General features: G+C 42.4%; 1 protein-coding gene and 1 long non-coding RNA gene across 4 annotated transcripts; both read left to right on the plus strand.

The window, feature by feature from the left end:
• Window positions 1–628: 628 nt before the first annotated feature.
• On the plus strand, window positions 629–9,832 carry LOC133710903 (uncharacterized). The gene is made up of 3 exons (XM_062137044.1): window positions 629–1,264; window positions 2,195–3,853; window positions 9,550–9,832. Exons 2-3 carry the CDS (start codon window positions 2,752–2,754, stop codon window positions 9,597–9,599), a joined length of 1,152 nt encoding a protein of 383 aa, XP_061993028.1. The 5' UTR covers window positions 629–1,264; window positions 2,195–2,751; the 3' UTR covers window positions 9,600–9,832.
• Window positions 9,833–15,903: 6,071 nt separating this feature from the next.
• On the plus strand, window positions 15,904–18,565 carry LOC133726980 (uncharacterized). Of its 3 annotated transcripts, none has more exons than XR_009854961.1 (5): window positions 15,904–16,726; window positions 17,299–17,382; window positions 17,573–17,829; window positions 18,036–18,105; window positions 18,257–18,565. It is a non-coding gene; the product is annotated as an uncharacterized LOC133726980 (long non-coding RNA). The 3 variants fall into 3 exon arrangements; XR_009854962.1 differs by having other exon boundaries at window positions 17,650–17,829; XR_009854960.1 differs by having other exon boundaries at window positions 17,299–17,829.
• Window positions 18,566–18,594: the final 29 nt, after the last annotated feature.

The raw sequence follows: 18,594 nt of genomic DNA on the forward strand, positions 1-18,594 counted from the left end.
TTAAGAGAGGTAGTGCGACACTAGTTGTATTTTACTCTACATGTTGATAGATGGTGGTGTACCAGCTCCAGAAGAAAAGAAAGAAAATCTCTCACTCTCTCCCTCTCTGCCGAAACCAGCAACCAAAACAGAGCATTCCTTCTCCAAGCTTGTTCTCGCTCCACAGGCCTTTGAATCGACCCAGACCACGTTCCACAGCTTCGCCTCTTCCTTTCGCAGCTGCCGGTAACAGCCTTTCGCCGTCTCGTGGGCCGTACACGGCGGTGGAGCACGAGGCCGGTTTACCCCCGTTTTGATTTCAAGCTTGATATCTCAAGTTACCATTCACCACTCCTCACCAAACTCCATCCACAAGCTCACCTCAACGTCCTGAAGCTCCCAGAAGTGGCCTTGCACGGCGGCGCTACTCGTGGTGGCGGCTGGAAGCCAGACCCGATCAAATCGAAAACCAAAGCTTCGATCGACATATCTCGCGCTACAGGATGTTGTTTTGAGTGTTTCTTGAACTGGTGAACTCAGAGTGAGGATCTGAACAACTTTCCAGAAGGTATCGAGGCCTGAAGTTGCAGTTTTTACGTCGAACTAGGAGCTCACCGGTTTCTGGGTTTTTCCGGCCAACCCGACTGGTTTGAGGTAATTTCTATCCCTTCCGGTCATCTTCAGCTTACATGCTAGTTAAGAAAATCATTAGGCATGATGAGACGAAGCGGAGCAGCCTGGCCCCGACACCATTGGCGGTGGTCGGCGGCGGCTCTGTCCCTAACTCCGGCGGCCCTTTCCGGCCACCTCCGGGGGTCAAAAATATGGTTTCTGTACATTTTCAGATTCTATATTTCAATACGATCATTTTGATATATTATACGCAATTTTTGGATATCATATGATTAAGTTATGAATTTTTACGTTTCGATCGATTTCGATCGTTTGATTCATGATATGTGAAGTTAGGACCGTCAGATGGACTTGTAGTTTTGATATGATGATCTTATGACTGTCCCAGCGGCTTTGTGTGGTCATGGGCGAAGATCCGACCGTTGGATCTTCGTATAAATGCAAAACAGTGATTAGGAAGGCGATCCGTGAGGATCCGACCGTTGGATCATCATTTAATTTCAATCCGACCGTTGGATTGTCGTTTGATTATGTTTTTGAGTTATTGGCTAAGTTAAGGTCATGTTTGATTAGGTGATCGACAGTTTGATTTGGTGGACGATTCGTGAAAGTGTATTTTGAGCTGTTAAGAAGACGCAGCGGGAATTTAGAGGTGAGTAAACCTCACGTGGTTCATATTACGAACCGAATAAATTTAATTACCTTATTTTGTCGTAATTGTGTGAAAATATTTATGGAATAAATATTTGTTTTAAAATCATATGGACTTGATCAATTACGGTCCATAGGTAAGTAAAATGATTTTAATTATACAAAATGAATTTCACGATTTTCTTGTGTGAACTATAGTTGGTATTAGTGATTATCCCTGAGCGGATAATTACGTATATATATATTTACGTGATTATATGTGAATGGCGTGACATTGAAGAGTGTGAAATTGAGATGATTAAATTATTATAAATTGACATGTGACTTACCATATTTATATGTGATGAACATGATTGATGAGTTCTTGTTAATATTCATGATTTACATTGGAGGATGTATAGAGTCAGAGAATGTAGGGTTCTGAGGATGAGGTGTCCGAAGTTCGACGGTTAAGGATAACCGGAGTGTTTGTGTACTGAGGACGGGGATGTCCAAGGTGCGACGGTTTATTATTAACCGAAGTTGTGTGCTGAGGACGGGGATGTCCAAAGCGCGACGGTTTATTATTAACCGAAGTATATGGTGCTGAGGACGGGGATGTCCAAAGCGCGACGGTTATAGTGTTAACCGAAGTATTTTTGCCGTTGCTTGACCCTAGGCCAAGGTGTCAGAGGTAACGAGGCAGTTAGAGCTCTAACGTGTTATGGGATGGGACCCAAGTGGTGATAGTGTTGTGAGATAGGACCAAAGTGGTGATATTGAATGGGTTTGACGTTTGCGTCGTGGATGTTGAGATTGTTGGTTGTGTTGTTGAGTTATAAGAATTGTAATTTAAAATCAACAGTTCTTTCTTGTTTACTCATACTGGCTGTAAAAAGCTTACCGGGTTTTGTGTTGTTGCAACTCCCGGTACACTATTCAAATTGTGTAGCGGGAAATCCTACAGGTCAGGAGAACCAGGACGGTGATCGGGCTGCTTAGAGTAGTGTTATGTGAATTACAGCATTATATTGTGAGGTTTGTTATGCTCATTTAGAGCTTTGCAATTTTACTTTGTAAGAGTGAATTGTAATAATTAACTCGAGGTTTTCGAGTTTTTGTGTTGAGTGGCGAGTGGTGTGTTTGTTTGTGAGAAAAAAATTCAGAACGTTATTTGTATTAATTGTTTATTCATGTTTCGGATTTGAATTGGTTATTCAAAATTCGGGGCGTGACAGTTTGGTATCAGAGCGTAAGGTGCATATTTGGTGATGTGTCAATACTTTCCGAGTGATGGCCCGTCTGCAGCGGATCCCCATCGTGTGCTCTTCGGTATTGGCTAAGTCATTGGGTATGTGTGAGTGTTAGGAGTCGTTTAGGCCGCTAAGTAGTCTTAGGAACGTGAATACTTTTCTTGTAGTATCGACTTGGTTAATATGGACTAGTATTGACTTATACTATGTTGAGTGTTATACATGTATTAACCAAACATACTATGCTTCCTAGGTAATGGAAATTCCGAGGGGTGGGCCTAGACGTCGTGGTGGGGGTGTAAGAGAAGGTAGAACTGGTGATAGGGACAGGTTCCGTCCCATAGAGGAGCTTTATGATGATGATGTAGAGTCTTCTATCGGTGTACAACCTACTCCGCCCATGGGTGAAATGGCTGACCCTGGTCGTCTGTTGAGATTGGCTAGAGACATTAATCATCTGGGAGCAGCCAAGTTTCATGGAAGCATGGATTACATGGTGGCTGATCAATGGGTCGAGGATATGGAGAATTATTTCGAGATGATGGACTGTAATGAGATCGAAAAGAGGAAGTTAGCCACTTTCATGCTAAAGGGTGAGGCTAGGGTGTGGTGGAATTGTATGCAAAAGACCATTGATGTGACCACCTTGACTTGGGATGGTTTTGTGAGACTATTCCGAGAGAAGTACTTTCCAGCTTCAGTGAGAGAAAAATTGGAACGGGAGTTCCTCTCACTAACACAAGGGAAGATGACGGTGACAGAGTATGAGGCAGAGTTCTCTAGGCTATATAGGTTTGTGAAATCAATGGATGCTGAGGATTTGGCCAAGAAGTTTCAGCGGGGGTTGAATGCTTCCATTGAGCGTGATGTGGCCATTTTGGAACTGAAGGTCATGAAGGAAATTCTAGCAAAGGCTCTGATCATTGAGCAACAGAACTTGATTCATAAGGAGAAGGAAACAGCTGAGAGGGATTTTCAGGGAAAGGGAAAGGCAGTGGCAGGTAACAGTGGATCCAGAGACTTTAGGGGTGGATACTGGAAGAGACAAAAGACTCAGTTCCACCATCAGGCCCCAGCTAGAGTAGCAGCAGCTCCTCTTCCTCCTATTCGGGCCGTACCTGTCAGACAAGTTGCAGCTGCAGCGCCTGTGAGATGTTATAACTGCGATGAGTTGGGTCATCTCTCTAGGGCTTGCACTAAACCCAGGGCTAAGGGATGCTTTCGTTGCGGACAGACTGGACACCTTGCCAAGGACTGTACTCGACCCCGTGTTGGAGGACAGGGTAATCAGCAAAGGCTCTTACCTCCAGTACCAGCTAGAGTCTTTGCAATCGGTCAGAGAGGCACTGGGGTGGAAGGTACTTTATCTGTTTATAACTATCTTGCTAGAGTATTGTTTGATACGGGAGCCTCCCACTCTTTCATATCTAGTTCAGTAGTGGATGTGTTGGGATTGATTGTCATGCCTCTTACTAGATCATTATGTGTTACATCACCTCTGGGTGTGTCTCTTGAGCTGGATATGTTTTGTGATGATTGCCCTATTGGGATAGGTGGTAGAGAGTTCTCTGCATCATTAATTGTGATTCCGGATCACACATATGATGTGATTTTGGGTATGGATTGGTTGAGCCCGAACCATGCATTGATTGATTGCTTTAGGATGATTGTATCCTTCCGTATTCCTGGACAACCGGTGTTTCATTACCGTTGTCTGAGGTCCGACGTTGCCATGAGGGCAGGGATTTTGGCTCATATTGAGTCAGGGAGTAGTATTTCTGAGATTACAGGGATTCCTGTAGTTTCAGAATATGCTGATGTGTTTAAGGAGATACCAGGGTTACCTCCAAAAAGGGTAATGGACTTCTCCATTGATGTGATACCAGGTACTGCCCCTGTATCGAAAGCACCCTATCGGATGGCTCCAGCTGAACTTCAGGAGTTGAAGGTTCAGATTGATGGATTACTGACTCAAGGGTTCATACAGGCTAGTGTATCTCCTTGGGGTGCACCAGTGTTGTTTGTGAAGAAGAAGGATAATTCACTTCGATTATGTGTGGATTATCGGCAGCTGAACAAGGTGACCATCAAGAACAGGTATCCTTTACCTAGGATTGATGACTTGTTCGATCAGCTTAGAGAGGCTACTGTGTTCTCAAAGATTGATTTGAGATCTGGATATCACCAGTTAAGGGTGAAGGATGAGGATATTCCAAAGACGGCGTTCAGAACTAGGTATGGACATTATGAGTTCCTTGTCATGCCTTTTGGTCTAACTAATGCACCAGCAGCATTCATGGACTTGATGAACCGCACGTTCAGTCCCTACTTGGACCAGTTTGTAGTAGTTTTCGTGGACGACATTTTGATTTATTCAAAGTCGTCTGGTGACCATGAGAAGCATTTGCGAATTGTACTACAGACATTAAGAGAAAAGAAATTGTTTGCCAAACTCGAGAAGTGCGATTTTTGGCAGAAGGAAGTCAAGTTCCTTGGTCACGTAGTTTCGAAGGATGGAGTTTCTGTGGACCCTTCGAAGGTTGAAGCGGTGATGAGTTGGAGTCGCCCCACTACTGTTACAGAGATCCGTAGCTTCCTCGGATTAGCAGGTTACTACAGGCGCTTCATTGAGGGGTTTTCTAGTATCGCTTCAGCTTTGACTAAGTTGACACGGAAGGACACTCAGTTTGTATGGACGGATGAGTGTGAGAAGGCTTTCAACGAGCTGAAAACCCGGTTGACTACGGCACCAGTGTTGACTATTCCTACTAGCAGAGGTGGTTTAGTTATCTACAGTGATGCATCTCATCAGGGTTTGGGGTGTGTGTTGATGCAGAATGGTTGTGTTGTTGCTTATGGCTCTAGACAACTGAAGGTTCATGAGCGGAATTACCCCACTCATGATCTAGAGCTAGCTGCAGTGGTGTTTGCCTTGAAAATTTGGAGACACTATCTGTATGGTGAGAAGTTTGAACTCTTTTCAGATCATAAGAGTCTGAAATATCTATTCTCCCAAAAGGAGTTGAACATGAGGCAGAGGAGATGGATGGAGCTCATCAAAGACTATGATTTCACTTTGGAGTATCATCCTGGAAAGGCCAATGTAGTGGCAGATGCTTTGAGTAGGAAGCCCCGAGTAATCATGGCATCGCTTATGGTACAGGAGTGGCTCATGTTGGAAGCTGCATCCGAATTTGATCTTATGCCCACAAGAGGTGGACATGAAATCTTTCTCGGTAGTATGACCTTACAGTCTACCTTGATTTCCAGGATCATTCAGGGGCAGACACTTGATGAGTTTGCCCAGGCGAGGATTGCAGAGATGACTGCTAATCCTGATGTGGAGGGCCCTTCTGAGTGGGCTACTAGAGCAGATGGGGGGTTGAGATTTCGAGGAAGATTGTATGTTCCAAGTGTTGATAACCTCAAGGAGGAGGTCATGCGGGAAGCTCATAGATCTCGATACACGATACATCCAGGTGGTACTAAAATGTATATGGACCTACGAAGACAATTTTGGTGGTATGGAATGAAGAGGGATGTGGCGGAACATGTGTCGAAGTGTCTTACATGTCAGCGAGTGAAGGCAGAACATCAGAGGCCTGCAGGGATGCTACAACCATTACCGATTCCGGTGTGGAAATGGGAAGATATCTCCATGGACTTTGTGACTGGATTGCCTAGGTCCAGGCAAGGTTATGACTCAATTTGGGTGATTGTGGACCGATTGACGAAGTCTGCACACTTCCTTCCTGTGGCAAAAACTTACTCAGGGGATGCGTTGTGTAAGTTGTACGTGAATGAGATAGTAAGGCTGCATGGTGTGCCTGTTACAATTGTTTCTGATCGGGATGCTCGTTTCACTTCAGAATTTTGGCGTAGATTCCATAAGGCATTGGGCACAGCTTTAGCTATGAGCACCGCATTTCATCCACAGACAGATGGGCAAACTGAGAGAGTGAATCAGGTGATGGAGGATATGCTTAGAGCTTGTGTGATGGACTTTAAGGGAAGTTGGGCGGATCACCTACCATTGATAGAGTTTGCCTACAACAACAGTTATCACGCCAGCATCGGCATGGCCCCGTATGAGGCTCTTTATGGTAGGCCATGTAGAACTCCTATCTGTTGGACAGAAGTAGGGGAGAAGGGACTCTTTGGTCCTGCACTTGTTCTGGAGACTACAGAGAAGATCACTACTATTCGGGATAGGATCCAAATAGCACAAAGTAGACAGAAGAGTTATGCAGACTTAAAGAGAAGACCAGTTGAGTTCAAGACGGGTGATTACGTGTTCTTGAAGGTCTCACCTATGAAAGGCGTAATGAGATTTGGCAAGAAGGGAAAACTCGCACCAAGGTATGTTGGACCCTTTGAGATTCTAGAAAGGGTTGGGAAAGTGGCATATCGTCTTGCCTTACCAGTTAGCATGTCTGGTGTACACAATGTCTTTCATGTGTCTATGCTCAGGAAGTACGTCCGAGATGAGTCCCATGTAATTGATCATGGTACGATTGAGGTAAACACGGATGTAACCTTTGTGGTTGAACCTGTTCGTATCTTAGATAGGTCTACGAAGAAGCTTCGTAGGAAGGAGGTTAATCTTGTGAAGGTGCTGTGGAGTCATCATGACGAGGGCGATGCATCATGGGAGTTAGAGTCTGACATGAGAGTGAAGTATCCACAGCTCTTTGGGGAGTTGAGTACTTGAATTTCGGGACGAAATTCCTTTAAGGGGGGTAGATTGTAATAACCTCATCTTCCACTTACTAGTTATTGAATTTTCTGGTTTTATCACAAATGTATAGTGGCAAATACTTTGTTTAAAAAAATTGAGGTGTGCTCTTTGTGTTTCAAGCATTAAGAGAGGTAGTGCGACACTAGTTGTATTTTACTCTACATGTTGATAGATGGTGGTGTACCAGCTCCAGAAGAAAAGAAAGAAAATCTCTCACTCTCTCCCTCTCTGCCGAAACCAGCAACCAAAACAGAGCATTCCTTCTCCAAGCTTGTTCTCGCTCCACAGGCCTTTGAATCGACCCAGACCACGTTCCACAGCTTCGCCTCTTCCTTTCGCAGCTGCCGGTAACAGCCTTTCGCCGTCTCGTGGGCCGTACACGGCGGTGGAGCACGAGGCCGGTTTACCCCCGTTTTGATTTCAAGCTTGATATCTCAAGTTACCATTCACCACTCCTCACCAAACTCCATCCACAAGCTCACCTCAACGTCCTGAAGCTCCCAGAAGTGGCCTTGCACGGCGGCGCTACTCGTGGTGGCGGCTGGAAGCCAGACCCGATCAAATCGAAAACCAAAGCTTCGATCGACATATCTCGCGCTACAGGATGTTGTTTTGAGTGTTTCTTGAACTGGTGAACTCAGAGTGAGGATCTGAACAACTTTCCAGAAGGTATCGAGGCCTGAAGTTGCAGTTTTTACGTCGAACTAGGAGCTCACCGGTTTCTGGGTTTTTCCGGCCAACCCGACTGGTTTGAGGTAATTTCTATCCCTTCCGGTCATCTTCAGCTTACATGCTAGTTAAGAAAATCATTAGGCATGATGAGACGAAGCGGAGCAGCCTGGCCCCGACACCATTGGCGGTGGTCGGCGGCGGCTCTGTCCCTAACTCCGGCGGCCCTTTCCGGCCACCTCCGGGGGTCAAAAATATGGTTTCTGTACATTTTCAGATTCTATATTTCAATACGATCATTTTGATATATTATACGCAATTTTTGGATATCATATGATTAAGTTATGAATTTTTACGTTTCGATCGATTTCGATCGTTTGATTCATGATATGTGAAGTTAGGACCGTCAGATGGACTTGTAGTTTTGATATGATGATCTTATGACTGTCCCAGCGGCTTTGTGTGGTCATGGGCGAAGATCCGACCGTTGGATCTTCGTATAAATGCAAAACAGTGATTAGGAAGGCGATCCGTGAGGATCCGACCGTTGGATCATCATTTAATTTCAATCCGACCGTTGGATTGTCGTTTGATTATGTTTTTGAGTTATTGGCTAAGTTAAGGTCATGTTTGATTAGGTGATCGACAGTTTGATTTGGTGGACGATTCGTGAAAGTGTATTTTGAGCTGTTAAGAAGACGCAGCGGGAATTTAGAGGTGAGTAAACCTCACGTGGTTCATATTACGAACCGAATAAATTTAATTACCTTATTTTGTCGTAATTGTGTGAAAATATTTATGGAATAAATATTTGTTTTAAAATCATATGGACTTGATCAATTACGGTCCATAGGTAAGTAAAATGATTTTAATTATACAAAATGAATTTCACGATTTTCTTGTGTGAACTATAGTTGGTATTAGTGATTATCCCTGAGCGGATAATTACGTATATATATATTTACGTGATTATATGTGAATGGCGTGACATTGAAGAGTGTGAAATTGAGATGATTAAATTATTATAAATTGACATGTGACTTACCATATTTATATGTGATGAACATGATTGATGAGTTCTTGTTAATATTCATGATTTACATTGGAGGATGTATAGAGTCAGAGAATGTAGGGTTCTGAGGATGAGGTGTCCGAAGTTCGACGGTTAAGGATAACCGGAGTGTTTGTGTACTGAGGACGGGGATGTCCAAGGTGCGACGGTTTATTATTAACCGAAGTTGTGTGCTGAGGACGGGGATGTCCAAAGCGCGACGGTTTATTATTAACCGAAGTATATGGTGCTGAGGACGGGGATGTCCAAAGCGCGACGGTTATAGTGTTAACCGAAGTATTTTTGCCGTTGCTTGACCCTAGGCCAAGGTGTCAGAGGTAACGAGGCAGTTAGAGCTCTAACGTGTTATGGGATGGGACCCAAGTGGTGATAGTGTTGTGAGATAGGACCAAAGTGGTGATATTGAATGGGTTTGACGTTTGCGTCGTGGATGTTGAGATTGTTGGTTGTGTTGTTGAGTTATAAGAATTGTAATTTAAAATCAACAGTTCTTTCTTGTTTACTCATACTGGCTGTAAAAAGCTTACCGGGTTTTGTGTTGTTGCAACTCCCGGTACACTATTCAAATTGTGTAGCGGGAAATCCTACAGGTCAGGAGAACCAGGACGGTGATCGGGCTGCTTAGAGTAGTGTTATGTGAATTACAGCATTATATTGTGAGGTTTGTTATGCTCATTTAGAGCTTTGCAATTTTACTTTGTAAGAGTGAATTGTAATAATTAACTCGAGGTTTTCGAGTTTTTGTGTTGAGTGGCGAGTGGTGTGTTTGTTTGTGAGAAAAAAATTCAGAACGTTATTTGTATTAATTGTTTATTCATGTTTCGGATTTGAATTGGTTATTCAAAATTCGGGGCGTGACATATATCGTACTAGCTATAGCTAGGTTACATATCATCATGCTGAATAAACTGATGGTACCAAGTTAATATTGTGGCTTAGTACGTACGTACCAAATTAGTAGCTCTAATGGCGTAGGCGTCTTTACGGACTGTGATGAGTGATAGAATTACGATGGAATTAATGGAATATTAGAACAATATCATATAACGAAGGAGAAGGCTAGGTCTAGTTTCTCCAAGGATATTGGGTAGTATTACTTATTTATGCATGGACGTCGATCATCTTCATCTACATGTTCATCATCCTGCTGCCAATATGTGTATGTCATCGATGTTAGGTAGCTATAGCTACATAAAATATGTATTGTGTAAGCAGCCAGAAAAATCCATTTATTGCTATAAAAGTCTCCTCCTCTTAATTATAAACTGCAAATCATTAGGTTTCCTTTGTTTTTGTGGGATATGGATCGGTTTTATCCTTGTTGAATGATTCCTCATTCCTATTCCTATTACATTGAGGATTAGTGATCTATAGCATTCGTCCATGTAGTCCGGAGAGACAAGGCATAGGTCACCACTATGTAATTAACCAAGAAATTAACAAACCAAAAGTGATGAACACCCAGTCAAGAATAACAAAGGAATAAGAGATTTGAGATTTTCTGATATGATATTTACCTTCTCCAAGAATGGAGTATTTATACAAGATACTCCAAGACCTATTAGGAAACTAATTACAACAGAAATAATCTTAATAATACACAATATTCACAATCCTAATTATATGGCATGACTCACGCCAACACTCCCCCTCAAGTTGGTGCATACAGATCACGGATGCCCAACTTGTCAAGTGAGTCATAGAAGGCTTTACTCGAGAGAGCCTTTGTAAGAATATCCGCCAACTGTTATTCAATAGGAACGAAGGGAAACATAATGATCTGTCCATCCAGCTTCTCTTTAATGAAGTGTCGATCTACCTCCACATGCTTCGTGCGATCATGCTGAACAGGATTGTGAGCAATTTCAATTGCAGCCTTATTATCACAATAAAGCGGCATAGCCTTTTTCTACTTGAATCTCAAATCCCTCAACAAATTTCTCAACCACAACATCTCACAAAGTCCTCGGGCCATCCCTCTATACTCTGCTTCTGCACTAGAACGAGCCACCACCTTCTGTTTCTTGCTCTTCCAAGTAACCAAGTTACCACCTACAAATGTGAAGTAGCCCGAAGTAGACCTGCGATCTGTAATATTACATGCCCAGTCCGCGTCTGTGTACCCGGAAACATCCAAGTGACTGTGTTTTGAAAAGAGTAATCCCTTCCCTGGAGCAGACTTTAAATACCGCAAAATACGAAATACAGCATCCATATGAGTCTTACTGGGATTATGCATAAACTGACTCACCACACTAACTGCATAGGCTAAATCTGGTCTAGTGTGAGATAAATAAATCAACCGGCCAACTAACCTCTGGTATCTTGCTTTATTCGTAGGTACTTGATCCAAGTACTCTGCTAACCGATGGTTTTGCTCAATAGGAGTATCAACAGGTTGACAGTCAAGCATACCTGATTCTGCCAGCAAGTCAAGAACATATTTCCTCTGACTCAACACAATACAATCCTTCCCACGAGCAACTTCAATTCCCAAGAAATATTTCAAATTACCCAAATCTTTCATCTCAAATTCTAAAGACAACTGACCTTGTAACCATTGAATCTCCTCAAAGTCATCACCTGTCATAACCATGTCATCAACATAAATAATCAAGGCAGTCACTTTACCACATCGATGTTTAAGGAACAAGGTGTGATCTGAATTGCTCTGTCGGTACCTAATTTTCTTCATGAACTTGGTGAACCTGCCAAACCAAGCTCTGGGAGACTGCTTCAAACCATAAAGAGATTTTTTCAATCTGCACACCACCTGCTCTCCAGTAGAAGTACCATATCCAGGAGGCAAATCCATATAAACCTCTTCATGCAGATCACCATGCAAGCATGCATTCTTAACATCAAACTGTTGTAAAGGCCAATCAAGATTAGCAGCTAACGAAAGAAGTACCCGAATTGTGTTAATTTTCGCCACTGGTGCAAATGTCTCATCATAATCCACTCCATACTTCTGAGTATAGCCTTTAGCCACTAGTCTTGCCTTGTACCTGTCCATCGATCCATCTGAATTGTGTTTCACGGTATACACCCACCGACAACCAACTGTCTTCTTCCCGGGTACGTGGTAATGATACTAGCTCCCACGTACAATTCTTCTCAAGAGCATCCATTTCGACTGTCATTGCTTGCATCCACTTCTCATCCCTCATTGCATCCTGCACTTTACTAGGGAGAGACACAGAAGATAATTGATTCACAAAGGCTACATACGGTTTAGACAGCCTATGGGTCGACACATAATTAGCAACGGGGTATTTAGCTTTTGCACTTAGAGTAGGTTCATAGTGCTTCGGGGTTGACCACGGGTGGAACGACTAGGCAGAGTTTTGGTGGGAACAATATCTGACACAGAAGAAGGAACACTAGCTGACACAGAAGGACTAGGCAGAGTTTTGGTGGGAACAATATCTGACACAGAAGATGGAACACTAGCTGACACAGAAGGAGTATTAGATAAAGAAGGATTAGAACATACCTCGGGTGACGACTGAGTAGGTGAGACCACTGAAGGAGAGGGAGAGACAGAAGAACTGTTCAAAACGGCATTGGAGACATCAGGAATTTCATCGGAAACAAAATCGGGAACTTCCTCTCCGGCCAACTGGTCAGATTGATCCGGCAGACTGGTCAGTAGCTGACTACCCAGATTCTCTTCTCCGTTCGGTGGGCTGCTGTCCTCTTTGTCAAGTTCCGTTCCCAAACACTCCAGCCTTGAGAACTCGGATGCCAGTCTCCCATCTTGCCCACAAAACAAATCTTCATAATAACAAGACTTCTCCCCCTGACGAGGAGTCACAGGAGGCAAAAAATAACATGCATCTTCACTGAACGTAACATCCATGGTGACATAAAACTTCTAGGATTGAGGATGATAACATTTGTAACCTTTCTGATGAGAACCATACCCCACAAACACACACTTAAGGGCTCTAGCATCCAACTTTGACCTCTGATTCTTATATAGATGAACATAAGCAATACAACCAAAGACACGAGCAGGAAGAATATTAGAAGATGGAATAGAAACATAGTTAGACAAAACCTCAAGTGGGACACGACCTTGAAGAGGGACAGACGGAAGACGATTGATTAGATGAGAAGCACACAATACGGCCTCTCCCCAAAGATACTTAGGCATGTTAGCACTAAGTAGAAGAGACCGAGCCATGTCCAGAAGATGACGATTTTTCCGTTCAGACACCCCATTTTGCTCAGGTGTTTGTGGGCATGAAGTTTGATGTATTATGCCATGGTGTTGGAAATATTCATGAAAAGAATGATTGACAAACTCACCCCCATTATCGGAACGAAAGACCTTAACATGAGCATCATATTGAGTACGAACAAGCTTATGGAATGCTGTAAAAGCAGAGAAAACAGAATCTTTGGACTTAAGTAAAACCACCCAAGATAATCGAGTAAAGTCATCAATGAATAACACAAAATATCGCATTCCAGAAAGGGTAGAATGTTTAGAAGGACCCCATACATCTGAATGAATTAACTCAAAAGGCATAGTACTAGAATGAAAACTCAAAGGATAACTAGACCTATGACTGTTAGCCAAAGCACAAGTTTCACAATGCAGGTTAGACTCACTAACTCCCAGAAACAATGAAGGCATGGACTTCTTCATAACTCCGAAAGACGGATGACCCAAACGCCTATGCCACAACCATAGCTCACTCAATCTGTCAGAATTCAATGTCAGGGCCAAAGGCTGTTCCGGTGCTTGTGTTGGCTCTACGTACATGCAATCCAAGTGAAACAGCCTCCCCCTCAGGTCTCCCTTACCCATGATCACCTTGGTGCACATATTTTGAAAAATAACATACATTGGATAAAATGTTACAGAGCATGTATTTTGTGACCCCAACTGGGATACAGACAAAAGATGATGAGACAATGAGGGTACATAAAGCACATTATGCAATACAATGGATGGTGTAACCTGAACAGACCCAATACCTAAGACTGGAAAAGATGCACCATTCGCATTAGAAACATGGGATATAGAAGGGGATGACATAGACATAAAGAAGGACTTATCATAGGTCATATGGTCAGACGCACCAGAATCAATTATCCATGTATCACTACCAGTAAAGTCAGAAACATGTAAAGCAACACCAATTTTACCTCGAGTTTCCTTAGTCAAGGAAACATTACCCTGTGAGGGATCTTGCCCTGCAATGCCGTAGAAGTCAGGTTCTGGCACCAATTGGACTGCCACTTTGCCTCTTTGACCACCACCACGTCCTCCACGTCCTCCAGTATTATTGCCTCCTCTCCAACCAGAGTTGGTGCCATCGAGCTTTACACCAAAACTTGAATTATCTGTCACATTCTGAACAATCACAACCTCACGGGCCACAGAGTTCACCCATCCATTCTGAGATCCTCCAGTATTCCCATCGGTAAGAGTCAAATCCACCATTTTTTTTTTCTCAGACCCTACAAATTGTAACAAAAAGAATACCAAAGAACCAGGAAGGATATGGACGGACACAAGAACAAAAAGGATGAACTGATGGACAAAGGATGAAATCAACTTGTAGAAGCAAAAGAACTAATTCACGACTTGCAGAAGCAAAAGAACCAATTCGACAAAAAGAACCAAGGCAAGAGAATCAATCAACTAAAAGAACCAATTCAACCAAATCAAAAAAGGACCGAATCAAAAGAACCCTATATTCGCAGCGGAAAGAACAAACCGAGTCCGAATGGATCTCGGCTCTGATACCAAGTCAAGAAGAACAAAGGAATAAGAGATTTGGGATTCTCTGATATGATATTTACTCCAAGACCTATTAGGAAACTAATTACAACAGAAATAATCTTAACAATACACAATATTCACAATCCTAATTACATGGCATGACTCACGCCAACACACCCGGCCTCAGATAGACGACGTTAGGAAACCACGTACAGTTCATGGGCGACGAGACTCAGCCGTGTAGAACAAAGTGATCGATCATGAGGCCGTAGCCCACACCAATTCCGAACATGCATCTCCACGCCATTAGAAATGCCTGCACATAAATTGTGCATGCAGCTAAGATGGCGTACGTAGCACCGCTCTATTCACCAGCACATGTCTTCTGCTCACTCATGTGCTAGTTTCATGTGACCATCACTTCCAGTCTATATATGAAGTGCCCCAGCTAGCTACCATATATACTAGCTGCGTGCCACACTTTTGTTTTAGACTCACTCAGATATGATACGATTTGTTTGAGATCCACAATTTCTAAGATTTGAGCCACCGGCGGTGGTTATTGCTGGCCCATGCACCCAACCAATTCGTGCTTGAGTGCCCAACTGAGCTCGTGTTCCCAATAGCGGGTGTTGATCTTTTCTTTATTGTTGGGGTTGTTCAGTTTGCAACTGTAACCCAGTAATGCTTCTAGGGTTTCTGCGTCCCCATTCACTACGCCGAGAAAGCCACCGTCATGGTTTTATGCATGGACTGGTGCATTGTACAGACTACAGATTGAGGTTCCATTCGCCGGTGGCGGTGGCGGTGGCGGTGGCGGTGGCGGTAGCGGTAGCGGTCCGCTACCGCCACAACAGCAGCCAATTGGGCCTTATTGTCTCTTTAGATATTTGTTTTAGCTTCTTAGTCGTGCATTTAGTTTCTCTGTTTAATTTATCGGAGTTTCATGATGGCCTCTCCTTTTGTTTTCTTCTGGTCTGAAGATGATGATCATGGCTTGGTTGTTAAGTTGATTGTAGGTTCGAGCTATTTGTCCATTAACCAATACCTTTTGTTTTCTTTTATTTGGAATTAAATTGAATGAAACTTAAATTCGTTAATTAGAACATGAGAACAACACAAGGTTGCTTAATTAACTTTCAAAACCATGTCAGATCAGTGTTCAACTTATAAACAGCACAAGCACTACAAGAAAAATAGTCTACGACAACATCATATCTACAACATGCTATAAATGCTCGTTGTCACTTCTAATCTTCTACAACATGCGCAGAAAGAGCATTGTATTAAATTATTTACCACTACATGCGTCATTTGCATGTTGTTAATTTAGTTATCGACAACTCACTTTGTACGTTGTTGTCTGCAAGTTGTCAATTAATGTATCAACAAGCAGGAGTGCACGTTGTTAAATATTTTTAAAACAACAACGTGCAGTGAACGTTGTCGAAACTTTGAGATAAAAGAAAAAAAATAGCAGACAATTGTGCATTTGTGCTCAACTGTCAAGGCCCTTAAAAAAAAAAAATTGACGAAAAACAAAAGGACCCGTTGACTGAAGTCAGTAAAAACACATCTCAATCTTTCTCGAAAAAAAAAAAAAAAAGGTGATGATCCATCAGAGACCCAAAACATATAAAATCCTGGGCTTGAAGAATTGAGCTCTGGAGCTCTCAACTCTCAAACCCTAAACCACCCGAAACGATCGCTTCCCTCTGTCGTCACTCTCAATTGCATCGACGACTTCTCTATGGAGCAAGACTGCTTATCCGGCGTCGCCACCGTCGAGCACGTCCCGCTCAGCCGACGGTAGGGTCGAGTTTGCCTTTGGTTGTGCTCCTCCAATCCCTCAGTACCTCCCACGCGCCGCCCAGCGTCGGCTACGTCCTTACCAGTTCATCCTCTGCCTCGGCTCCGTCGACCGCGCCACCGACTCCACTCTAGTTGCCGACCTCGGTTGTCAATCTTTGACGCATTTCGACGGCCAAATTTCCGGTGTTACGGCTACGAAGGTACTTCTTTCTTTCTTCATATTAGCTGTTCTACTGTTTCGCACCTTCAATTTCATCATCATATTGTTTAGATTGAAAATTGTTTGAAGAACTCAGGTTTTAGTCTCGCAGATGCAAAATACTGCTATTCATTTGCTTGTTCATGTTTGCTTGTTCTTCCTGATTTGGCATTTTGTCGAACACTTGGCGTGCATTGAAAATAAAGATGATTCATGCTAGATAGTGAATTTTATGTAAAAATTCGATTAAAGGATGTGAGTATGAGACATTGAAGACTTAAAATGGATGTTCATGTGGACAATTGATTCTTGTAATGCATGTATAGCTTAGCGTAGAATTTCGACTACATATGTGTGTGTTTGTATTTGCTGCTGTTGTCAATTAATCATTGAATTTCCACGTGTTGGTAACTTAATTCGGCTAGAGTAGGTTAGGTTTTGTGAGGTTTCGGGTTATTTAGTACTTTTTACTTCCAATGGTTACCAAGTAATTTAGCAATTTGCCATCTGTGCTGTATTGAACTATTGTGTTTGGTTTCTGAAGCTTGTAGTTTGTTCTTTGTTTTCTGATAGGTGGTTTTGGTACGAGAGGATTTCTTTGCGAGGACGTTGACATTGAACAGGCCTCGGCAACTGAATGCCCTTAACTTTGAAATGGTATTGCCCAGTGACACCCATTACTGTACTACTGTACTTTCTTGAACCAATCTCTGGGTTATGGAAATTACAGTTTTTTGTTGCTTTGGTTCTTTTTGTGTCCGTTTTTATAGTTTTTATATTGTGTTCTTTTATACTTGGCTTCACATTATAACTTTCTTGAACTGTATCTATTATCTTGTTCTTGAAGTCTCTGCGTCACCTCCCTAGATGGAGCTCGGAAACTGTATCCACTAATGTCAATTGGGTTGTTGTGGGTCATTCCAGAGTCGTGACTACAGATTTAAGCTACTTTGTGATATCATAAGGCACAACGTTTCAAGTCTCTGTACACAGTGGCAGTGCCAGAATGCCATTGACAATTGCACATAAAATTGCTAGCTTGGAGTCTCTACAAGAGATCCTTATGAGGCATTATACTCGCAACTTCGTCATGAGATGTTTAAGGTACATATTAGAACTTATCTGTTAGGCTTTCTTGAGTGAGTGAGTAAAACTTATCTGCTAGGCAACTTCTTCATGAGATGTACAGCATCTCACTCCAAATGTGTAATCAAATAAGTCATTGAGGTATGTAAATGGTATATCAGTTTGTGGATTAGTCTATTAGATGCAAATGTTTATTTAATTGTTTTCAATATATCGATTTCAAGGGACTCAGAGGTCTTCTTCAACCACCGATCAATGGAGTTGAGAATCATGGTCTTCCTGTTGTGCTCTAAGGTAATTTATTGCTGGGCTGCAGTAATAATAAACTAATTATCTTTGTTTCCTTTTAAATGTCACTCCACAGGTTAATCGATTTAATAACCTAAAACCCACAGATGATTGGTGTTAGTTTCCTGACTGTTGGACAATGCTTTCATGTTTTCAGTATCTATCGCGCAGGCGTAGCTTTAGATATTACAGGTTTCGTTGGCCAAACCAGCTGCTAGGATTCTTGAAGTTGCTGGAAAAACTGCACAGAGCATTAGAACCCGATAGGATCTATTGAACTTCCTCGTAATTTCTGATATTTGTAGTCATAACAATGCTTGTTTTGTCAATTACCAATGATCCACAAAGGATGCAGTACTTTGTCTTGCATTTTTTGTAAGGAATATATGTATGTCTTGCATTTTTTGTAAGGAATATATGTATTAGACAATATGGTACTCTTAATGAAATGTATATTTTTCTTTTACATGGTTAGTCTACTAATATTGGCATGGG

This window comes from Rosa rugosa, chromosome 1 (assembly GCF_958449725.1).
Source record: "Rosa rugosa chromosome 1, drRosRugo1.1, whole genome shotgun sequence".
Taxonomy (NCBI): Eukaryota; Viridiplantae; Streptophyta; class Magnoliopsida; order Rosales; family Rosaceae; genus Rosa; species Rosa rugosa.